General features: G+C 54.4%; 1 protein-coding gene across 1 annotated transcript in view; it reads right to left on the bottom strand.

The window, feature by feature from the left end:
• PTPRS (protein tyrosine phosphatase receptor type S) overlaps positions 1 to 24247 on the bottom strand; it is a 116645-nt gene that overhangs the window by 9650 nt on the left and 82748 nt on the right. The window contains exons 12-26 of the mRNA XM_050985933.1: positions 23240 to 23433; positions 20835 to 20952; positions 17890 to 18480; positions 17118 to 17215; positions 16730 to 16983; positions 16270 to 16363; positions 15867 to 16082; positions 14157 to 14314; positions 13289 to 13300; positions 11419 to 11531; positions 9197 to 9244; positions 5764 to 5861; positions 3622 to 3745; positions 815 to 990; positions 149 to 268 (exon numbers count right to left, since the gene is read on the bottom strand). Coding sequence (XP_050841890.1) covers positions 149 to 268; positions 815 to 990; positions 3622 to 3745; positions 5764 to 5861; positions 9197 to 9244; positions 11419 to 11531; positions 13289 to 13300; positions 14157 to 14314; positions 15867 to 16082; positions 16270 to 16363; positions 16730 to 16983; positions 17118 to 17215; positions 17890 to 18480; positions 20835 to 20952; positions 23240 to 23433 — 2414 coding nt within the window. The remainder of the gene's footprint in view (positions 1 to 148; positions 269 to 814; positions 991 to 3621; positions 3746 to 5763; positions 5862 to 9196; positions 9245 to 11418; positions 11532 to 13288; positions 13301 to 14156; positions 14315 to 15866; positions 16083 to 16269; positions 16364 to 16729; positions 16984 to 17117; positions 17216 to 17889; positions 18481 to 20834; positions 20953 to 23239; positions 23434 to 24247) is intronic.

Genomic DNA, 24247 nt, shown 5'->3' with positions numbered 1-24247 from the left:
TGCAGGTGTAAAATAGCTCAGGTTATGTGACCCCCTCCCACCCACTGCTCTGAGTTTTTCCCTGAAGAGAAATCCTTGAGTATTCCTGCAATTCACCAGGAGTGTTCCAGCCCCTGTCCACGGAAAAGAGGAGCAGGAGCCAGCTCACCTTGTGCAGGGAGAAGGTCCTGACGCAGAAGGTGGCCAGTTCAATGGTGTCCAGCAGGGTCACCTGGATCATTCCGTAGGTGTCTGTGCCTCGGCCTGGCCAGTACTGGTCACACTTTATCTGCAAGGCAGCAGGGATGGCTCAGTGCTGGGACAGACCCTTCACTGGGGGGATGCTCATTCCCAAACTGCCTTGTTACAGGGGAGGCTGGGCCAGTGCCAAAGGCAAGGGAGATACAAGAGGTTTCTTTGCATGGCACCAGGACAGGGACAAACCCACCAGAAAAAGCTCCTACTGACTAAGCACAGACTTTGATGCTACATCAATCCCACAGACAACAGACTGGAATGATCCTGAAGATTAGAGGGAATGTACTGGGGCTTGTTAAACAAGAGAACTGAATGTGAAACTTGCCACATGATTAGCTCCAAGACAGACATGCAGTGGGATCCAGCAGCCTCTTCTGGAGTTGCCAAGGAGGCTGCAGCTTTCCAGGGTGAATGGTTTGCTTTTTTAAAAGCAATGAATCACTGAACTTTCAGGGTGCTGGCAGAGCAGGCAGAAATCCCCCCTGGCTGCACATCAAAGGGATTTGCTGTTCCCCTGACTCTCCTCTCCAATCCCCCTGGATTATGACTAACCAGTCATCCCTCTCATGCATCTTACCCGTGATTTCTCCTCCAGCTTAGTCATCATGACAATGGTGGCTGAGCGCTGCTCCCACACCATCCTCCAGAAGTCCCCAAAGGTCTCTGGCAGGGGCCCCTGGGTGGCAATGTAGGCGTTCTGCTTCCGGTACCCGTCGATGTAGTTGGCATTGATGTAATCACTGCCCACAATTCCTGTGTCAAATCAGCAAAAATCAGGGAACTGCAAGGCCTTCACACAGCTGGAAGCACGAGGAGATTTTTGCAGGGATGCTGTTAGAGAGAAGCTCCCTGCAGAAATACCAGAGCCTTCGTGGGTCAGGATGACCCAGGCTCCTGGCAAGGTTTTCCCAGCTCGAGCTCCTGCATTGCAGAGAGACAGCAACTCCTTGCAAAAGATATTAGAGAGACCAAATATCAGGCCTTGAAACCATGGTGCTTTTTCTCATGTGCTTACAGGAGCAAAGTCCTGGAGCAGGGCTCCTGCTGTACCAGTGTCTGTAGGACAAACGTGAGTCCTTGTCCCAGCCTGCCCCGAGCCCAGGCAGCAAATGCACCTGGTCAATGACTGTATGGTCCCTCGTCTAATGCCAGGCATTGAGCTACAGCTGGACAGTGTAAAGAATAAAGCCAGGCTTGATTTAGCCAATGAAGGCTTTGAAATTACAGCCTTTGACTTGCTGTAAATTGCCCGCTGTCATTTTAAGAGTGTTTTTTTTCCCCACTCGCATGAGTTACAGGCTATTGAGCTCCAGCTGCTCGCCTGGGTCCCTGCTTGAGGGCTTGGGATGAGCAGGAGGCACTGCCAGAGAGAAGAGGTTGATTGGGACATGGCAGGAGAAAGCTGCTCTGAAGTTAAAAGGCCCCTGGCAGGCGGCGCTGCCCAGGTTCAGCTCCCGAGCCGGCGCCTGGCACGGAGCACTCCGGGCTGGTTTGGCTGCTCCCGAGCACAGCGAGTGCCTGGCAAGGCTGGCAGGATCTGCAAACCCACGATTACCTCGGTGCAGAGCCCTTCACTCCTGTCTGCAGGGGAGCAGCACCAGTGGGGATTGGGCTGCAGCAATGGGGGCTGCTGCTGCTGGAGAGGGGCGAGCCCAGAGCAGCCTGCCCGTCCTCAAGGGCACTCGGGAGCTTCAGCTGCTGGGAAATGGCTTTTGATTCCATTTCTGCAGGGCTCCCTACCCTTGCTCCCTCCCAGTCTGAAATTTCAGGAGGGAGAGGAGGTGGCTGCTGTGGCAGGAGTGTGTTTGAGGCTGAGCTTCTGGAGTTAATCTCCTCTCCAGCCCCCTGGGGTCCACTCTGTCATTGGAAATGGTGGCCGTGAGCTCCTGCAAGGTTTCATGTGACAGGCCCAGCTTCAGAGAAGTCACAGAATTAAAGGCACTGCTGCTTCCTGTCCAAGCAGGCAGTGGCAGTCTGCACCCTCGACAAATCCAGATTTCAAACAAAGAAAAAGCAGCAAAACTAATTCCTCCAGCTCCTTTCATCTTCCAGCCCTGAGCATAAAATAGAGCCCGGTAGGAAGGAGCACAGCAGCCAAGACATGTCAGAACCTCTCACATGCTTGAAAATTCAACCTTGGCCCATCATCCTTGCACTGTTGGTCCCTCACAGAGCCCTGGGCAGAGCTGGATCTGCTGCCTGCATCCATCCCCGGATCCAAGACCAGCCCAAGTGTCCTTCACTCCCTCACTTGTGCTCTTCTCCCCTCCCTTGAATGACAAAGCAACTTTTTAAAGCCTCTGCTTTCCTTGGCTCATACAATATTAATCTCGGAATTAAACCAAGGCAGCACACAGTCAGCTTCACAAGGAGAAACATTTAAAGCCCCCTAATAGCAGACCAGAGCAATCCAGATTTGTGCAGTTTTTTGGCAAATCACCGTGCTCCGCTGCTGTCTCCGCTGTCCCCCTTCCCCGTGCCCCTCGGAGCTACCGTGGCACAGGGAGATTATTTCAGCAATTCCCTGGTCTCAAAGGCTTTGGATTTAACCTCTCCATTCACCAGGCAGTTACCAGGACATCCCACATCCTCTCTGCTCTGATGATCACCTCTTGGCAACGCAAGACCGGCCCTGAAGGCTTTATCCACCCGGCACAGCCACATCCTGAGCCCATGAAACTCCAGCATTATCTTGGCAGCAGCAATCCAAGCAGGTGCCCTGTTCAACTCCATCTCAAGCCCCTCTTATCCTGGCGTGCACTGGAGCAGCTCTGTCAAGAGCCACGAGTTGTGAAATTTAATGTAAATTTTCTGACTGCACCATCGCTCACATAAGCAGCTCAGGAAACAATTTATGACCCGCCAGGCTCGCACTAACCCCTTCTTATCCCCAGCCTTGGAGGGGCCAGGGCTGCAGCAGGGGCTGCATATCAAGTGATCTTTGTGCCTGTGCAACTCAGTGGCCACATCTCTGCTGCTGCTGCCTCTCACATGTGCACAAGCAGCCCTGGCCTTGCTTCCCACTCCTCCCTGCGCAGCCCCGCTCTGCGTTCCCAGCACCCTGCTCTGCTCCCTCTCAAGCACCGTGTGCTCTGAATGCCTCCTGCTAGTCACAGATGTATCAAACAGGCATCTCCAAGCAAAGGGAAGGCAGTTCCTTGATAAACCAGCCCTTGATACGAGGGAGTGCAGCTCCAGGGGAATGTGTCAGTCACCAGAATTTAACAAAAGCCTGGTTTACAGAGGTATCTCCTGCTTGCCAAACTCCCAGGGAGACGTTAAGAGGAGAATACAGACAGAGATGAGAGAAGAGCGTGTGCAGTGTGCTCCCTGCAGCCTGCAGGAGCTCCATCCCAGCCTGCCTGGAGCAGGGGTGCTCCCTACCTTCGATGGGCAGCAGGATGACCCGGGAGTGGTCGTAGGCGATCACGTTGGCGTAGCGGTTCTTGGGCTTGTTCACCTCCAGGTTGGAGTGCTCCCAGGTGAACTGCTGGCCAGGGTCGATGGACTGGAGGGGTTGGCAAAGGAAAGGAGAGTTCAGTGAGGAGAAAAGCAGCAAATGCAGTTCTGAGCACTTGCTCCACGTGGCTCTGCACTCTTGCTGAGGGGTGCAGCAATCACTGTTTGCCAGAACCCAGCTTTGCTGTGGGAAAGCCCCAGCCCTGTGCTCCCATCTCCCTTGGCCCCAGGTGGAATATCTGAGGTCATTCCCCCTCTGGACTCAGCACCAAAGGTTCCCAGTGCAAATGGGGAGGAGGCCCCACAGGAGCCTGGCAGGGACAAGAGTGCATCCATCCCCCAGCACAAAAGAGGGGTAGGGACCCCGGCCCTAGGACAACCAACAGGGATTTTTCCTAGAAGGGATGAAGGAATAAACAATGAAATGCACTGGAGAGAAAAATCCTCTCTGCCCGTCCTAGTGATTTATGCCAGGTTTGGTGGTCGGGTTTTTTTCCTCTCTAAAGTCCAGCTGTCCCAGATATGGAAATTAGGTTAATTACGTTTACCTCTAAATCCTCAGCCAGAGAATTAAATAAAACAAGGGCTTAATTCCTTCATCATTTTGCAGAGCCCTTGGGGTTTGCCTCAATTGGAGGCTTGGCAGGAACGTGCAGAGCTGAGTTTGCTGCTGCTTGCTCTCCCTCTGACTGCCACCCTTTGGGGACAGGGTCCCAGATCCACCCCTCTGAGCCAGCCCCTGCCCAGCCCGCTGCCCTCCCTGGCTGTGCCTACCCCCTGGGCACAGCTGGTACAAAACCAGCACAGAACAGCTCACTCTGGCTGTGGAGAATTCCTAACTAATGGGTATTTATACTATTGTAATGTGTCTGTTTGCTCTCCATCCCTCTAATCATGCCTCGCCTTCACTTCATTAGCGATGTTTGTTCAGCTCTGGCTCTCCCTCTGAGGAGGCTGGGCTGGCTCAGAGCCAGGGCACTCGGGATGTGGCATTATGCAGATCAGCCTCTGGAATCTGGATGGAGCACAGAACGAGCTGGTGCTGCCCCCCGAGACCCAGTGTGGGAGGAGAGCCCCGGGCAGAGCAGGACGTGCCTTCTCCAAGGCGTGACCCTGCTCCAGGTGCCCGGTGACCAGGGAGGCAGGGCAGGGGCAAGCATCCCTTGGCTTGGAAAACATCCCCTGGCTCCTTCCTGCAAACAGACACAGCCAGCCCAGACTCACCATCAGGCTGAAAATGCCAGGGCATTTGATGTCTTTACCAACAAAACCAGGAGCAGAGAGAGGCTTTATCCATGGGCATGGAATGGCAGGACAAGGGGCTTTAAACTGACAGGTTTCAGGCTGGATATTAGGAAGAAATTCCTGCCTGTGAGGTGGGGAAAGCCCAGAGCAGCTGTGGCTGCCCCTGGATCCCTGGCAGTGCCCAAGGCCAGGCTGGCAGGGCTTGGGGCACCCTGGGACAGTGGAAGGTCCCTGCTGATGGCAGGGGTGGCCCTGGATGGGCTTTAAGGTTCTTCCAACCCAGACTAGTCTGGGACTGGTCATTACATTTTCCCTGTCACGACCAGGATAGGGAAAATGGGCACAAACCCCTCAGACATGACCAGGAAACACAAATCATCCTGTTTTCCCATCCTCAGCTCCGTGGCTGCTGATGGCATCAGCTGTGGAGCACTCCCTGCTCATGTCACCCAAGCTCAGCTGTAAAACTGGGGGTCACAGTCCTTCACTTGGTCTCCTGTGTCCAGCAGCAAGTCATGGGTACCCCAAGGACAGCTCCATCCCAGCCACAGCCACCTTCCAGGACTGCATCCCTTCTCTGAGGGAGCTCAGCCTCTGCTGACCCAACAGGAGCAGCTCAAGGACCAACCTCTTTCTTTTTATGAACTAGAACTGAACCCAGCAAAGCTCTCAGCAAGTACTTAATTTTCAATACATAAATAGCTTTTAAATTTCAGCTAAGCAGGTCTTCAAAATGAAGCTGTTCATTTGGATGAAGGCCTGTCTGAATTCCCTAATTCCTGGCTCTGCAAACCCATGCACAGCACTCACTCTTGCTCATACCTCATACTCTTGGGATAATTTCAGGTTATCATTAGCTTTGAGATGCTCTGTGTGTTCAGCCAGCTCGGAAACGGGGATGGGTGGGTGGCTGAGCATACCTAAAAGACAAGACAGCAGGAAAAGGATCTCGTTAATAATGACTAAAATTCACAACCGTTGTGCATTTTAGAAGAAAGAAGGAACAAGAAAAGAAAATAAATTACAATGTAAGATCTGCAATGAAAGTAGGGAGGTTAGAAGAGAAGAATTCAGGGCTCGAAATTGTGTCCTTGGAAGTAAAAAATAAAAATCAAGGAAATAAAAAAAAAACCAAAACAGTAAAATGAGAGTGTTCCCGTGATGGCCCCATTTTCAATGTGGAAATCAGAGCAAAACAAAAAGGAAAATCCAAAGAGCAGATGCGTGTTAGCGATTCCAAAGTGGACTTGGAATGAGCAAACGCTGCCAGAGGAACCCACGCAGCAAATGGCACAGCACCCGCCAGGATCAGGAACCAGCTCCAGCAGAAAGGGAGGCAGGGCAGGATCCAGCCAGCCGTGGAGATGGGGGCAGGAGATGGCAGTGTGCAGATGGGGGGAAGCAGGGGAGGCTTTCCAGGAACTGCACTCGGTGATCTTTAGGGCTTTTCCGACCTCAGGGATTCTCTGGGCTGTTTTCTGCACTTTGGAAGCTCTGGGTCTGCCCGTGGGCACTGAGCTCTGACCTCCACCATTCCCAGAGTGCAGCCAGGCCTGGAAGCACCCAAGAGGCTCCTGTTCCCAGCCCTGGCTGGTGGGGGATGCTCCTTCTGCAGCTGGGCTGGGCTGGGCTGGGCAGCCCTGTCCGGGCTCTGCTGGATGGACAGGCAGCAGAGCCTCCTCAGGCAGGGGCTCTGATGGCCCCGAGCTGGTTCAGCTGCTGCCCCTGCAGCCCCCAGCACTTTGCTGTGCTGCTGCTGAGGCAGCCAGAGCTGGCAGGGAGCTCACTGGAGCCACACTGGGAGGTCCCACTGGGTCGGACTGGTCCAGCTGGGTCACACCTCAGCCAGCACCAGGGTGAGCAGCCATGGTGAGTCAGTTCTCAGCCTGGGATTGGCACATCCTGCTCTGAAAGGGGCAGCTGGAGCTCTGGGAAGAGCAGGGGCCCTTCCCTGCCCACAGTCCCCCAAACCCAGCAGGAAAAGCTCTCCCTGCTTTGCTCATCTGCATGGGATTATGTGTTTTCAAAGGCTTGCCATGCTGTCTGCCAGCCTCCCCAGAGGCCTGGAGAGCAGCATGCTGAGAAGCCCTGGGCAGTGCCCCCGATGAGAAGGACAGGAGTGGAGAAGAGATGGAAGCCAGGGAGAATTTCGAGCCCCGTGGGTGTTGGTGGGTGACAAAGCAGCGGCGTGGCAGCAGCATGGTCAGATACTCTGAAAACTCAGCACAGAGATGGCAAAGCAAGCATGACATCCTCAGTTTTACAGTGATTTGGGAGAGGTGCTGCTTCCCCCAGGCCTGGGCACGGGATGAGTCTGCCATAGCTGGACAGGCTTCTCCTAAGCTCACCACACATCTATTTTCAGCACAAGGAAATAGGGCTGAAAATAGATGGAGGGGAAATATACCAAAAAAGCTCACAAAAATAACCCTGGACTATCCTGGGGGCTGTGCTGGCTCCATTCCAGCCTGCTGGGATCAGGACAGGAAACCTCTCTTGGCTCATGGAGGAAAAACTCCCGTTTAGTCTCTTGTTGTCCTGTCCCATCACACCTGGAGGAGGGTTATTTCCCACCTGGATGAGGGGGGCTGCCACCCACCCCAGCACCAGATGCAGACTGGGATGGTGGGAGGAGCTGGTCCTCTCTCAGTGTGGGAAGGGGAGGCCACCCTGGCTGGATGCTCCAGCTCAGACCAAACCAGTTTAACACCACCAACACTGGATGGACATGTAGGTTAAAAGGAGAAAATAAACAATCTGAAACCCCAGCAAGAACAAGCAAGAAAAACCCCAGATCCTCCTTGGCTCAGAAGCCATGGAGCAACACGAGGCAGTGGGCTGCAGGGGAAAGGCCCACTGTGCCAATCTGGAATGAGGACTCACCTCCCCTTGAAGGAATTTCACAGGTTCCTTTCACAAACCCCAGGAAAAACCCAGAGTGTGACCAGCAGCTCTGCCCTTTGCTGGGGTCATCCTGCCTCCCCTGCAGCCCTCCCTGCACAGAGCCTGGCTGGCAGCAATGGGAACTCGCCTTGTGCTGCTGCTGTTAGGGAAGAAACTCCTCATGGGATTGTTTTTAGGGCTCTTTGGAACTAAAGAACCTCTGCAGCAATAAACACTGCCCTGTTTGTTTTATGTCAAAATGCCAAGTGCACGGGGTTTGCAGTAGGATCCAGGAGTTTGCCATGGAACGAGGCAGGAGTGGCACTGCCTCAGCTCAGCTGCTCCTCTGCTTTAGCTCAGGAACTCATCTGGGGTGTGAAGGGCTGAGTTCAGCCAGGAAAATACCCACAGCCCCTCTGTTACAATGAGGGCACAATTGTGACATATTCCACACCAAAGAGACCAATATTTGGGTGTAACTACTCAGGGAAATTTCCCAGCCCTTGCAGCTCCGAGCACAAGCAGCATCTGTGACTCTTCACGTTTGTCAGCTGAAGCCTCACATCCTTCCCTGCCCAGGATTAAAAGAAGTCCCAGCCCACACCACCCAGCAAGGCTGGGATCTTGGCTCCTAATGGGATGAAATCTTTTCGAGCCAGTCTCATCTAACATTTCAATCACTTGAATCTCTCTAATCTTATCACAAAAGACTTGATTCTCTGTGCACCAGCCAAGTCAGCAGAACGTCACCCTAACATCTGCTCGTGGCCAGAGCCCGTTTGTCCTGCAAAGGCAGCGTGGCTGGAGGCACTCCTGGGACAGCTGGGGTGGCTCTGGTCCCTGTGCTCCAGAGCAGCTGGTGCCAAGGAGCAGGCACTGCCCCAGCTGGGACATGGCCCTTCCCCTCGGAATGCAAAGGTGCCTGCCTGCCTCTCAGAGGGGCATCAGCAGCTGCAGTTCCTCCTTCCCTGCATTGCAGACACCAAAGCACAACCCCCAGTGGCAGCAGGGCACGAGAACGGGGGACACTGAGGACACTGAGCCAAGCAGCAGCCACGGAACATCTGCCACAGGGGAGAGGCAGCCCTGGGCCCTGCCGGGACAGCGAGGGCTGGACGGGGACACAGCTGCTCCCCGTGGCCTCCTAAGGGCTCCAAGGGGAAACTGTAAAACTGGAAGCACAGCTCAGACACACAGATGGCACAGAAAGGGGATGAGATGGGCAAACACCGCAGGAACACGGAGAATTCGGCAGAAAATCAAAAAGTAGTAACAGGAACGGAACAAGAATTGGAAAGGAAAGGGATAGAAGAGGAAAATAATAGTGGGGGAAAAATGAAACCAACAGGAACAAAAACACACAGGAACTAACTTTCCAAGTCAAACTCAGGGTCACTGAGAGGGCTGCTCAGACCAGAATCTGCAGAAAACAGTAAAAAATAAATAAATAAAAGATACACTTTTATAAAATTTCATGCTAATTAAAAAAAAAAAACATAAATCTAAAGAGGAAAAGAAAGGTATTTTCTGTGCTGATTAGGACAGGATAGCTAAGATGTGCTATGCTTTCCCCTCTCTGAGCTGCACATTCCCACTCCCATGTCCCTCCTCTGTTTCACTGCTGGGGACACGATGGAGATTCTCCCTGGGGTCACCTGTCTGGAGAAGAGCCTGCAGGCCCCTTCTGAGCCACAAGATATTGAATTTAAATGCCTTCAACTCACAGAGCTCCTGTGGACTCCTCCCCTGCAAACTGCAGCACGACCTCTCCATCACCACCAACACACTCCAAGCTCATTTTTCCATCCAATTCCATTTTCACCCAATGTTTCCAAAATTCTGTGGGAGGCAGGTGACCAACTCCCCCAGATCCTTTAAAACCTTGTAGTGCTTAACAAATGGCAGAGCAGAGTAACACCAGGTAGGTCAGCTCTGGCCAGACAGCCTTGGAAAGGAAGGCAGCTCCTAAAGCCAGACTGGACACAGACAGTGTCTTTGGGATCTGCAGGGCCTTGATGCAGTCTGGATGTCTCAGGTACCCCCTATAAAGCTCCCAGAGCCAGAGTTCAGAGGTGCAGCATGTCCAGAGCAGTGGGGTCACCACGACTCCATCCCTGCTGGAAGCACCCTCAGCAGCCTCTGCTGTGCTGTGGGACACAGAGAAACCCCACTCAGGGAAACACGTGAACCAGCACTCCCAGCTGCTCCTTGGCACCAAGCTGGAAGGCCACGACTTTTCATTTTTATCTCAGCACAGTCCTTTCACCTGAGGGAGTGCAGCTCCTTCTCCTGAGCTCCCACCTCCCTCCACCTGGAGCACCCACAGAATGCTCCCAAAGGAGCACCAGACAAGGGCACAAAAACCCCAGACAAACCCAGACAAAGTGCTGAGCTGCAGCTGGGAGGGCTCAGATCTCCAGCACCTCCAGACTCTCCTGCAAGAGCAGCACCAAGGGCTGATTTAGGGACCTACCTGTGCTGGACTGCTGTCCCTGGAGTGAGCCTGCTGCCACCCCTCAGCTGAGCATTGCTCCTAAGCCTGATCCCAACAGATCCCATCTCATTTTGATAGAGCCCCTCAGCTCAGCCCTGCCTTTGTGCTTCCCCTGCTGCCAGCCCCACCCTGAGGAAACTGGACAATGCTAAGGACAGGACTGGGGTGGGAAGGGGAAACAGGAGCTACAGAAACATTACTAACGAGCACAAACAGCAAAAAAAAAAATACAAACAAACTGAAAACAACAGCCAACCCCAAAAAGCACAATCAATTCCCTTCCAGAGCCTCGAGCACCAGGAACTTGTTGGCAGAGGTGTGGACAGGCACTGGGTCAGCAGGGCCTCGTGTCCATCTGGGTGAGGCTGTGTCAGTGGTGCTGCAGAGGTGCCATGCAGGCAGCTGGGACATGCATGGGCATGGGGACACGTGTGTGCAGGAGGGAGGTGCACAGAGCTCAGCACTGTGACACAGGCTGGCCCAGCCCTGGCAGTGCCCAGGGCCAGGCTGGACAAAGCCTGGAGCAGCCCGGGGAGGTGGGAGGTGCCTGCCCATGGCAGGGGGTGGAACTGAGTGGCCTTTAAGGTGCTCCCAACCCAAACCAGTCTGGGATTCCATCACAGCACCTGTACCAAGTGAGGAGAAGCTGCCTCCCCTGCACCAAGCAGCTCCTTTCCCCTGGCACGGCCCAGGGGCAGGCCTGGCTCCCAGCAGGAGTGCTTTGGCACCAGAAAGCACCAGTTCCAGGTGTGGCTGGGGCACTGGGTGCTGGGCAGCCTGCCACACTCCCTCTCCCCACCCAGGAGCTCCCAGCTGGGGCACAGGGCAGCACTGGCACAGCCATGGCGCTTGCAGCTCAGCCCAGAACGCACCAATTTCTCTGGAAATCCAGGAAAACCCTTCTTCTGCCTGGCCAAGGCTGGGCAGGGCCTGTGCAAGGTCCTTGAGGATGGCAGCAGAGGCAGCTCTCAGCATCCCCAGCGAGCACAGCCAGGGCAGTGTGGCTCCCCAGGCAGTGCCCCAGCAGCTGCAGGCTCAGGGAAGGGCCAGGTGCCCCCTCCTGCCTCCCCAGCAGGACAGGCTGGTCAGCAGCTGGTTACCTGGAGTCTGGAAGTTGATTCTCCTCATCTCCACGGGGTCCTTGGGGTGGTGGGGGGCAATCTCAGCGTTGTTCAGGAGGCACTTGGTCCGTGGCTCTGAATCTTTCCGTTTGCTTCACAGCAAAGCCAAAAAGAAACAAAAGAGACCAGAAAGAGAAAGCAGCTTAGCTTCTGGGCCTTGTGGTCTCAGCTCCTTCTCAGCTACTCATGTTCAGGCACGAGCAAAGCTCCCACAGAAAATCTAAGGTGCAGCCAAGGGTGTAAAGCACATAAAACACATCAGAACAGGGATGAGGTTTGGAAGGCTTGCCAGTGCTACGTTTTAGGGGCTGACAATGGCCTGGGAGCCCCTCAGCAGCTTTCAGGTGAGTCTGGAAGTTCCCCCCTTCTCCCAGCAGCAGCACAGTCTGGCAGCCAGGAGCAGCTGAGGTGCTGTGAACTCATACCTCACCCTCCCTGCTCAGAGCAGCCTCCACTGAACTCTGCAGAGCAAAAAATGTTCCAATCTGGCCAAGCCATTTCCAGCCTGAGAGCACCAGAGCCAGCAGAATCGTTTGGAAAAGTACAGAATCTCCTGGCCATGACCTTGGATGTCGGGCTCTGATATTGCTGTTGGCTTGCTCAGGAGCTCTCAGAGCTGCCCTGCTGCAGACACAGAAGTCACAGCAGCAGTTTTCAATTTTCTTTGAACTGCAGAACCCTAAAAATGTGGGTTCAACACAGAGTGTAGACACATCCTCTCCCAGCACAGCTGTGCCTGCTGAGATCCACCTCTCCCTGCCAGGCACCAGAGCCCGCTCCAGCCCGCCAGCTGAGCTGCACATGGAAGTGCTTCCTAACAGATTTCCCTCCAAATGGGTTAGGTTAGCTTAGGCAGCTGAAAAACTCTTTGCTGACCTGGCTCATTCTCCTTGGAGAGAATTTAGAAGCAAAGCCCAGTGCTGACCCAAAGATGTGAGAACTTCTTGCAGAGAAGCAGCGATGAGCTGCTGGGAGCTGAACCTCTCCAGAGAGCAGAGAATGTGGCCCCCACCCCGAGGTGGGAAAGGTGGTCCCAGCCCTTCCAGCAAGGGGCTGTGGAGCTCCTCACCCCTCCTGCTCAGGGGGCACAGAAGCCCCAGTTATCTGCCTGCAGCAGCAATGGCAATCACTTAGGCAGAGAGGAGGTTATTCAGGACATTTTTAGCTGTCTCTTGATGTCATTAATAGCCAGAAGAAGTGGTCTGAGCCCTGCCAGCACTGCATGGGGCAGCATTTTGGAATGACACCACTCTGCAGTTTGGGTTTATTTTTGCTGCAGTTCTAAAAGTGCTGTTAACAGTTCATGGACTGAACCCATCAGTTACTTCCAGTGAAAACTCTCCCAGTCTTGGAAATGGTTGGGGAAGTCTCATTTCTGCAGCCATAAACAGACTCTGTCAGAAGCCCTTGGCTGAGGGGCGAGAGCAGCCTCTGCCACGGGACAAGGACAGCCCAGCTGGTGAGAATCCTGCCTGCAGCGTGCCAGAGGCTCAGGGACAGCCTGTGGAGCAGCCAGACATGCAGAAACCCACTTTCACCTCTGACTGCCACACAAATGAGAGCTTCTCTGCTCCATTAACCCAGCACTTTATGAGCCATTTCCTGTCACTGCTGCTCAACCTGAGAAAGGGCCATTTCATTTGGGAATGGACAAACAGCAGAGAGCTGGGCTTGCTTTGCTTTCTCTGCCCCAATTCAGACTCGGTCCCAGCTAGTGTGACATGGGGCTCCTGTGAGGACAGATCTAGAGGTGGGAGCTGCACCAACAAAGCCCCAACCCCACACAGCAAACACTGCTTAACACTCAGCAAGCAAGAACCCAAATAAATGGCAAATCTGGTGCTCTTACCTGTCTGGTTTGCTGTCCAGGAGAGCAGTAAGTGGAGAGAAGACAAGACAAATGTTCAGGTTAGAAAGGACTTGCAGAGCTAGGGGGAAGCATTTGCTCAGCTCTAAGCCTGGCAGTGGAGGTGGGACCAGCAAAGTTCACCCAGCCACAGGGACACCAACCAGGACCCCTGAGCCCTGCCCAGAGCAGCCTCACATGCTGGCATGCAGAGGGCACTCTCCTGTGCATAAGGGAACTCACAGGTCAGATGGAGCAGGGCTGGGAGAGCTCCCCCACCCTGGGAACGAGCTGTCCCTGCTAGGGACACCTCTGCTGGCCATGGCCACCTCTATTTACTTTGCTCAGCCCCTGCTTCCCTCCTGTCCCCTTCCCTTGCCCTGTGTGTGCTCAGGGACCCCCAGCTCTCATCCACACCCCACGGGCTGCTCAGAAAGCCAAGGGAAGGGAGACAAAAAGGGCCTTCCCTTCTGTCCCTGAACACTCACAGCCTGCTCCTGTCTCCCAGCTCCAGCAGAAAACCAGTCTGGGAGCACTGGAGGAGTCTGCTGCCCCCCAGCCCAGGGGTGCCTCCCCTGAGCCCACAGGGAGCAGGGGAAGGGCTGAGGCTGCCAGCAGCAAGGCTGAGTCCTGACACTGCCCACGGGAGTGTCCATGGGACAAGCACAGCTTTCCTGGGAGGGCCATGGGGCACAACCTGCAGCAGCAAATCCCTGCTAATCCCTCCTGTGCCAGGCAGACTCTCCCATCCCAGCATTTGTGCCCAGGGAAGGACTTCCCCTCACGAGCAGGACAGAAATCCCCTTTAGGGATGTCCCCCTTTAGGGCCCTGGGGACACTCAGAACCATCTGAGGTGTGAGCAGCTCTTACTTTTTGTAGAGCAGGATGGCGATGACGATGCAGATGATGAAGACCACGGCCAGGACGGGCCCGATGACCCAGATGAGCCCCTCCTCACCATCAATGATGGGCTGGGGGTCAGGGTTGTCCAGCTGGATGGGGTCAGAGAAGGGACTGGCAGCATAGGTCTGCAAGACAGGGACAGGGAGGAACACGGCTCAGAGGTGGCATGGGACTGAAGAGGGGCAAGCACAGGATATTGCACAGGGGGAACTGCTGGAGAGGAGGTGAGCTCTCTGCAGCACAAGCCAAATGCTGACAGGGAAAATGCCCTCTTCAGCCCAGGGAAAATGCCCTGTTCCTGGGCATCCACATGAGGGGCATCTTCCAATGCTCCAGTGAGACAGAGCACGGGAAGATCACACTCACGTGAGGCTGCAGCCTGCCCTGTGCCTGTCTCACCCCTTCTCATGCTTGTAGAGATCCTGCTGCTTCTGCTCCAGCACAGCCCCGAGCCCTCACCACTGCCACAAACACACAAACACTTTCTCCGAGCTCTCATGTAACCATCTGGATTTTGACAGTCAGAGGGGATTACAGAGCAAGAGGGAAGGGATTAAAACAAGAATTAACGCTTGGTCTGGTGACTGAAAAAAACAACCCTGACAAATAAATACAAAGTAGTAAAACTGTGTGTGTCCTCTGCTGCCTCTGCACTGAGCTGGGTTCTTGAGGAGGATCAGAGGCACATTCAAACCCTTCAGAGTCCTGACAAAGGATGAGTTCCCATCCTACCCAGCAACTCCAGAAACTGCATGGAGAGCTGGCATGGCCTGCTTTGGGAGAGCAGCCAGGGACAGGACAAGAACAGGGGCTCTGGGTCCCTGAACTCCATCAGCTCTGAGCAGGTTGCAACGCTGCTCCACACTCAGGAGCTGCTGTGGATCCAGGCCACTGGGAAAGAGTCTGCAGCACCTTGTTCTAAAGCAGAAATTAACCTCAAGCTGCAGTAATCCGATTGAGAAACCCATTCAGGAGCGTGTCAGCCTAATCCTTTAATATCAAACACACAAGTAAATATTTATTGGGGGAAAAAACCTCTGAAAACCCTTAATTTCCAATAGCTCCCTGCTACAATTCCATAGGGGGATTTAAAAACAACAAAGCATTAGGCTGTTTCCTATTGTGTGTGAGGGAGGAGGCAGGTAAATATTAAAATTGTTGTTTTCATAAAGCCAAGTACAGCCCCAGTGAAAACAGCAGAGATGCTGAATTGGTAGAGAGAACTTCCATTAAAAAATGGAAACCTCTGTGCTTTAAGAGCAACTCAGCAATGCCCAGAGTGTGACACGCTCCCGGAGCAGGATGTCTGGGGTCATTGCTCTGAGGAGTTAAAGAACAGCCTTTAAAGGAAATTCCTGTTCAAAAAGGGGTTTGACCCAGGGCTCTCTGAACTCTTGTGCTGTCCTGAGGGACAGTTCACTGCTCCTCCCCATTCTGGACTCCAGTCTGGAGCCACAAGTGTGCAAGGTGTGCCCACAAAGACTGGCACAATCACAGCTCCCCTTGTCCTCGGTGCTTGGAAGAGACAAAGGCAGGCACAAGCACGAGCAGCTCATCAAGCACAAGAGCCACAGCTGGAGAGAAAATCCCCTCCAGGCTGGCAGGAGGGCAGCGGGGCAGGGGCAGCCCCTGCTCAGCCAGGGAGCAGAAGGGCCGGGGACAGCAGGCAGCACTTACAGCCTCGGGTTCCTGCAGCACGGCCAGGATGAAGAGCACGTATTTCTGGCCTGGCTCCAGGGCCCTGTTCTCGAAGTTGTCGTAGTGTTTCATGTCGCCCAGGATGAAGTGGGAGGGCAGGGAGCGGAAGCGGGCGGCGATGTAGGGCCGGGGGAAGTCCAGCTGCCGCGAGTGCCGCAGGCTCCGGCGCCGCAGCCGCGCGATGTCCTGCACCAGCTGGACAGACAGACAGAGCCCTGAGAACCCGCAGAGGAGCAGCAAGGAGAGCCAAAGCAGCCCTCCCAGCCTGGCTGCTCTCTGGCTGCCCTGAGTGAGGGGCTTGGGTACCCCAAATCCCCTCCCAGCCCTCCGGTCCCCATTCCCGCTGTTCTCTCCCCCCGAGTCTGGTTTCACCCACGCTCACCTCCTCCAGGTCCATCTCCTCAGGGCTGCCCAGGGGGTTGAGGAACTGTCCCCCCCGGGACTTCCTCAGAGGCACCACCACAATGTAGAAAGCTCTAAATGTTGGGAATGACAAGAAGAAACAGAAGGAATTAGCCATGGAAGAAGGGAGAATGCACACTGATGTGAGTTTGCCCAAACTGCCCCACTGGCTCGAGCCCCTGATTTTGCATTCAGCACAGCTGTTGCTCCTGGAAAGAGCTGGACTCAGTGGCAGCCCCCTTGTACACTCCCTGCACACTCCTTTGGCTTTCCCTGTTAACTGTGGAAGTGCCGCCAAAGGCAGCAGTCAGGAAGGCTGGAAATGCAGGGATCACCCTCCTGGTACTGCCCCTGGGCCTTTCTGGTGGCCTCCAGCCATCAGGGCTGACCCCCAAAACACAAACCGAGCACCCCAGCCCTGCAGTTAAACAGAAACCTACTGGACAGGCACAGAGCTCTTCACGTCGGGGAGAATCACCACCACGTTGCCATCAGCATCAGGCTTGTGGGTCACCTCTGGCTTCTTGGACAACATGTCAGCAGCAGTCCAGGCCGCCACGTTCTGCTGCAGCCCCCCCATGCTGTTGCCCTGGTTCATCAGCACGAAGTTGTAGAAGGTGCGGGGCCTCAGGTGCGTGATGAGTTTCTTGGTGGTCCGGCCGTCCACGTCGACGTGCAGCCCGTTGTACTGGATCTGTGGGAGGGGAGGGGGTCGTTCCCTGAGCACGGCTGGGGCTGCTCCAGCTCCTTCCTCCCCAGCCCTTCGGTGTGCAGGGAACACGGAGCACCCAGCCCTGCAGAGCTGAAGAACTCCTGCACTCCACTTGCCTTGTATGGGGTAGGAGAGTTGTAATTCTCAGGGAACTCCCAGCTCAGAAGGACAGACGTCTTTGTCACCATCTTCACCTTGAAGTTTTTGGGTAAAACTGCAGAGAAAAAAGTGAGGAGGAAGGGGAGAAAGGAGAAGAAAAGGCAGCAGAGGGAAGGAAGAGCAGGAAAGAGAAGGAAAAGAATGTCAAGTGCTGGAAGAGGGGCCTGCCAGGCTGGGTCTGGCTGCGGCTGCAGGAATTGAAGGGATTGCTCCCTCCTCCACTGTGCTTGAGTTTTGCCACGGTCCATCTCCCAGTGCTCCCTGTCCCCGTGCCTAACCCCAGGAGGGCACGTGGCTTTGCCCCCACACTCTGGGCCTGGGTGGCTGCTGCAGGAACGAGGTGCTGCCTGGCTGAGCATGCTCAGGTGAAGAAAAACCCATCCCAGGTCACGGGTTGAGGGTTTGTTTTGTTTTTTTTTTTTAATTTTGGCTCTTTTCTTTTGGCTGTTTGCAAAAGCTGAAGAAAATGCTCTTCCCACCTGTACAGCGACTGGCCCCCCCTTCAGGTGCCAGTGACAGGAGGTGTCCGGACTTAACGTAGAAGAAAGCGGTAAAGGGACTTACCTGGCCCAAGGCAGAGAGGAGCGGAGGGACTGAGTGTGACACCAGAGTGCTTTGCATTTACTCACGAGCCTGGCTGAGCCCGGCCTGACCTCTCCAGCTCTCTTGCCTCCCGGCACCAGCCCCGGACACAAGGGGAGAGAGGGAGGAGAAACCGGTGAGTCCTACCTTGGTCCAGCTGGAACGTCCGATACTGGACGGTCGGGCTGTAGGGCCCGGGGCCTTTACTGGTGTGAGCACGGATTTTAACGTCATAGGCGGTGTTGGGTTTGAGGCCGTTGAGGGTGTACGAGTTCTCTGGGGAGGGGGGCAGCTCTTTTTCCAGCAGGTTCCCGGGAGAACCGGCCTCCCGGTAGGCCACGGTGTATTTGACGATGGCGCCGTTCCTCTCGGCCAGCACGGGGGGCAGCCAGCCGAACTGCACCGACACGGACGTGACGTTGCTGGCCTCCAGGATCTGGGGGTACCCCTTGGGGATGTCCTCGGGGGTGGTCAGTTCCTGCACGGCTTCCTCCCCGAAGCCAGCCCGGCTTTTCACGGCCAGCTTGAAGACGTACGTGGCGCCCTTGTGGATGCTGCTGGCGATGTACTTATCCTCCAGGGCCGAGAACTCCAGCGTGGCCAGGGGGGCCACGTCCTTGCGGCCAAACTGCAGCCGGTAGCCCAGCACCTGGCCCTCCGCGCCCAGAGGGGGCTCCCACTTCACCAGCAGAGTGTTCTCCTCTGTCTGGTGCACAGACAGGATGGGCTTTCCTGGCACTGCGAGAGAAGAGAGACACCTTCAGCCCAGGCTGGGGCAGGGGGCAGGAGCTGCAGGGACTCTCCAGCTGCAGCAACAGGTTCCTCAAGCCCCCAGCAATGGAACCCAAGCTGCTGCCACCCTGTACAGCTGGATGGGCCCGAAACAGTTTGGGAAAGGAGGAGCACTGCCAGCACATCAGCCGTGAGCTGCTGATGCATTCCTAAATTTATTTCCTTCCCTTTGTTCAGGATGGAAAGAGGTGCACAGCTCCTCCCCCCTCCCTGGACCACTCGCCCTCCACCACTGGGAAGATCAGACTCAGGAGTCAGGCTCCCAGCCTCCTGTCCCAGTTGCTTCCCAGGGCAGGGAAAAACAAACCTGGAGTCTCCAAAGTCCCAACCTCCCTTCCTCTCTCCATTACACAGCCCAACTCATGCAGAAAGAGCCTGGAACAGATTGGCCCAGGCTGGGGAGTCCAGAGCAGCTGAGGGTGAAGCAATGAAGGATGGAAGGAAGTCTGGGCAGCCCGAGGTCCTGAGCAGCAGGCACAGGGCCAGCTCACACGGCTGGCAGGCAGCTCACTGCCCACTTGGGTACAGAAGGAAGCACAGGCACAGGAGCCAGAGCCCCAAATGTGTGTGAGGCAGAGGGCAGGGAGAGCTGCTGCTCCTCTCCTCTGGAGAAAGGGAACTCACAGTGCTGGTGCATTTTCAGTGAGCTCCCCCAGCTCTGGGGGTTCTGGGGAGCTCAGCAGTGCCATGTCTCTGCCTAATGAGCCCTGGCACTGCCTGACTGCTAAGCAAGCCCACAGCCACAGTTAAATGACACGTGCAGGCCCAGAGATCCCCGAAGCCAGAGAAAGCAGAGCATTAATTCCAGCAGCTCACGCGTCATTGACACTCAGCTCCACTATTAGAGATCTCATTTCCTTCTCTCCGCCTTGGTATTCCTCCTGCTTGGACAGGGGGAGAGAAAATGGAGCTGGGAGATGGCCCAGCCCACTCCCACAGCCTGAGCAAGGGGTGAGGGATGGAATGCTGGAATGAGGGAGCAGGGCAGGATCTGAAAGGGTCACACTGGGGAGCTCTGCCTGCTGCCTCCACTGACACCTCGCCGGGGATGAGGGGCTGTCTCTGAAACAAATGCTGCATTCCTTCCAAAGTGCCAGAGAATGGCAGGGAGAGCCAGCCCCCTCCCTTGGGAATGCCTAAGGAACACATTAAAGAGAAAAAGAGTGCCATTACCTTTATGTTTCAGTTTTTATCACAAACGTTACTGTAATCAGCTGAGCTTGAAAGTATTACATCTGCACAACAAATATTGTTTGGAATAAAGGTGAGAAGAAAGTTCAGAGAGGGGGAAGTGTTTTATTTTGCAATTGGTTTGGACAGTAAAGGAGAAAATTAGATTTATTACTGTATTTAAATTCAGCCCCCAGCCCTGAATGATAAAGAAAGAAATCTCTCCTCTTAGAAGGTGTATTGACTCAACACTGCAAAGAAGGTAAGAATGTTACAGAGCCATTTGAAAGATATTTTTTTAAAATAGCTATTTCAAGTCAGGGGAAATTGAGTTTTGGGTAATAGCTGCTGTGCTGGAGAAAACATCCCTCTGTGACTGATCACCTGCACTGCAAATCCTAATGGGAAGAGATGAAGGAGGGTGACAAGGGAGAGTGACAAGGGAGCCAGGAGAGGCAAACAGGAAGGGTGGAGAGCCTCGGGAAGAAGGAAAGCAGAGAAGCAGGGAGTTAGTGAGGAGAAACATGGGCAGAACTGCAGGGGAAGGAGAAGGGGGTGAGTGAAGGAAAAGGCTTTGGCTGGCATGTGCAGGCAGATCCCAGAAACGGGAGCCAGGAAAGGTCAGTACTGTCAGAGCTCCTCCCTCCAGCAGTCCTGCACACAGGGGATGTACACCCAGCCATGGCACCACAAGAGAAGAGTGGGCAGGACAAGCACCACTGTCTGCCTGCTGCTCCTCAGGTCTCTGCAGGTCACCACCCTGAGAGCAGAGCTGTGCTGTCCTCAGCGTACCTGCCTGGGCCACCTGCACAGCTGCAGCCTCTCCAGCCACTTTCCTTCTGATGCACTGGAATTCACAGCCCAAGAGATTACAAGGGACAAATTCATCCCCTGTTTTGTTTCTGGGTGTGCCTGGGCTTTCTGAAGCACTGGACAGAAAATGGTGACATCTGGTGAGGGCTGCATGTGAGGAACAAAGGGGTTAAATCGAATTTTGCCTTTGGGGCAGTCTGGCTCTTGCTGCAAGTCTGTCCTTTGAGAAGGGAGTGGGACGAAAGAAGGTGAGTGTGGAGAAGCCCCTTGGCTTTAGGGAAGGGGAGAATCCCACTGGCTGAGGAGAAGGCTCTCACCTGCACCCTTGGTGGTGACCACTTTGGGTTTGCTGCGGGCACCATCTCCCTTCATGGTGTAGGCGGCCACGGTGATGGAGTAGGCAGTCTCGGGCTGGAGCCCAGCAATGATCATTTCCTGTGAGCCAGATGCCAAAGGGAAATCGTGTCAATATTCAGGCCCACACCCGAGAGCAGCTCTCTCCCCCCTGCAGGAGTCTCAGCCCTTTCCCAGCATGCAGGAACACCAAATCCAAGGGCACGAGACACTCTGGGGCTTCTGTGGGAAGTGGCAGAGGGGGAGAGCCCCGCTCCCCACAGCTCTGCAAACACAGCCTGGCTCTGCAGGGCCCTGTGCAAGGCATCCTCCTCCAGATCTGCCTCTCACACATCCCCTGTCTTCACACAAACCACTTCAGCATCCAAATGCTGTCGCTCCCTTCAAAGCTTTCCTCTCCACTGTGCGGCCTCAGAGGAGGCTCAGAGGTTTCAGGGAGATTACATTTTTTTCACCATTACCCCTCTCTTCTCTCCTCAAGAGATATTTTTAATGCTTTCATAATATTAAAGGGATTGCTTGAATGCAAAGTGCAAGACGACACATTCTGCTCAGCTAAAGCTCCCTGCTAAATCCCACCCCCTCCTTCCCATCCTCTATCAGCCTCCCCACACCTGGCTCCCAGGAGCTTTTGTTGGAACACTGGCCTCAAGAACAGCCCTTCCCCAGGAGGGATGCAGCCTTTCAAAGGGCTGTGCTGGAAAAGGAACACCCGTGCTAAATCAAACAGGATGACAGCACATGCAGCAGGGTTTTCCCCAAGGCCCCAGAAAGGAGGGAGATGGGAACGTTGTGCATGTTTTATGGCTTTCCCCTCTCCTCACCCCTTTGTGCATTCAATATTAAATCTCAGGGCAGCACTTGGGAAGAATTTGTTAGTCCTGAAAATAACTATTTCCCCTGATGGTGAGCTGGGGGTGGAACAGCAGAACTTTGAACAGTGGGATGTTGATCAGTGACTTTGGGGCTGCCAGCTGCAGGGACAGCTCTGGCTTCTGGGAGTCAAGAAATTGTTCTGCTCCCACACCTGCCACTGAGCTTTACTAAGATTTTAGGAAAGGGGCTTTGCCTCCCTGAGACTCATTCTCCATCCCTCAAAGGGAGGCCCCTCACTTGTGCAGGGCACTTGGCAATCCCAGGAGACACAAACACCACCAGTTTAGTTGTGTGTTATCTCAGAACCCTGCCATTCCAAGAATAAAATGCTTTCTCCTACTTCTTGGTAGCTGTAGGATTTTGGAGAACATTTATCATTTTAGCAGAAATAGCAAATGCCAAAGAGCCAAGCTGATTTTAAGGTACTTCAAAAGTAAAAGCACCAATAATGATTCAGTGCTTTGCATCAATGAGTTTCTAAGAATCTTGGCCCTTTGAGAGCACAAAGCATTTGTTCATGCCGTGGTAGCTCAGGACTCATGGATTCTGTGCTCCCAGTGCTTCCCAGGCTATCTTCTCCAGACACAGAGGTGTTCCAAAGCAGCCCATCTGAGCTCCCTGGTCTGGTGGAAGGTGTCCCTGCTCCTGGCTGGGAGTAGAACAAGATGGCCTTTAAGGTCCCTTCCAATCCAAACTATTTTAGGATTCTCATCTGTTCAGAGCAGTCCCAAATTCAATATGCCATCTGCTTCCCCGTGGAGCAGCAGCAGACCCATCTTTCCTCCAGAGCCAAAGGGAAAACCCTGTGGGATTGCTGCGTGCTGACAAACGACACGGTCACAGAGGGGCACAGAGCAGTGACAGGGAGGGGACAATGCATGGCAACACCAAAAACAGGCTCTACAACAGGCACATTTGCACTGCAAAACAAAAAAAAAAAAAAGGAAAAGGAAAATATCACACCACAACAGGAAGTGGGAGAAGGGAAGAGGCAGAACCAGCATGGGAGGATTTTTATGTTTTTACTTACGTATTCAGCAGTGTCATCTGTTTCCCACTGGGCAGAGAACAAGAGAGGTTTGGCACGTGAGAATACAAGAGGGGAAAGAAGGGAAAGACAGAGACACAGCATGAGGGAGGAGTCCCTGAGCAAGCAGCCACACAAGGTCAGAAGTTACCAGGCAAGCACGAGGGAAGAAGTAGAGTGGGAGAAATTAGTAGATTCCACTGCGGCCTTGGCCGGAATGAAAAGACTTCCCAGCCACAGCAAGGGTGAATGGATGGATGGGTATTTATCTGTCTCAGTGCTGGGACAGCAGTTCATACTCTTCCACAGCAACATCGTCTGGGAGCATCAGCGAGAGACAGAGGCGCGGCAGAGACACAGCCACGCCTTGTCACACGTCCCCAGGGCCCTTCTGCAGAGTCACACTGCCAGGGCAGGCAGATCCCTCCCCCCCAGCCTCCCGGGGCTGGCCCAGGTGAGCCTTACCTGGGCGTCGGCCAGCATGATGTCCTTGATGTGGGGCAGCCCCCTGGCCTCGCCGTTCTCCATGCGCACGTAGTGCACCTGGTAGCCGCGGATCTGGCCGTGCTGCCGGCTGGGCACCGGCGAGCGCCAGAACACCTGGATGGCCGAGGAGTTGAGCACCTCCACCTCCACCTTCCGCGGAGGAGCGCTGGGCACTGCGGGGGAGGCAAGCGGGGCTCCGGTCATTGGGGGTCTGCTGGGAGCCCGTCCCTGCTCCTCTGGGCTGTGCCCACGCTGCATCTGAGCTCTGGGAGGAGAGCTGAGCACCTGAGCATCCCATCACCTGGCACTGGCCTCCCAGGGCTGGGGCACTGGGAAGGTCTGTGGGACCTGACCTGCACGGCCTGCACACAGGGGTGCTGTCACTGTTCAGTGAGAAATGACACAGAGCCATCAGAGGGCTGAGTGGCATAAAGCACACGTCTTTACCTCTGACTGCTTTTATACATTGTTCTAATCCAGGTAGGCCTGATTGGTCATCTAATCAATACATTTACCTGACTGGCTAATTAACATCATGCCCATTTACAAACTATCTTATGAGAATAACCAGAAAACTGCTGTTAGGAACACAATACCTGCAGGTTGTTTTTAATAACAAGCTATCATTGTTTATCTCCAGCTCCCTAAACTCTCCCAATATGATTTGAGGTCCTACCCTCATATTGAGGGTGCTCCTCTCCCTTCATGCACCCCTTCATGATTTTCCCTGGTTTTATTTTACTACAGAAATACCAGGAAAATTCAAGTCTCTGAGTGGGGCCACTGAATTGTTGTCACTCAAGATTTGTGAAACTTTACCAGATTCCTCCTCTCTATGACTGACAAAAGCTCTGAATTAAGCAGGAGGTAGTAACAAGGAATGTGTGGGAAGAACTCTAATATTTTAAAACGTGCTCTCAGGCACAGGGTGGGATTCCTTGGGCTGTCTCATGCAGGACCAGGAGCTAGACTTGGCTGATCCTTGTG

This window comes from Serinus canaria, chromosome 28 (assembly GCF_022539315.1).
Source record: "Serinus canaria isolate serCan28SL12 chromosome 28, serCan2020, whole genome shotgun sequence".
In the NCBI taxonomy this organism is placed as follows: domain Eukaryota; kingdom Metazoa; phylum Chordata; class Aves; order Passeriformes; family Fringillidae; genus Serinus; species Serinus canaria.
Note: the sequence above shows the minus strand (reverse complement) of the source record. Positions and strands in the feature narration are given on the sequence as shown.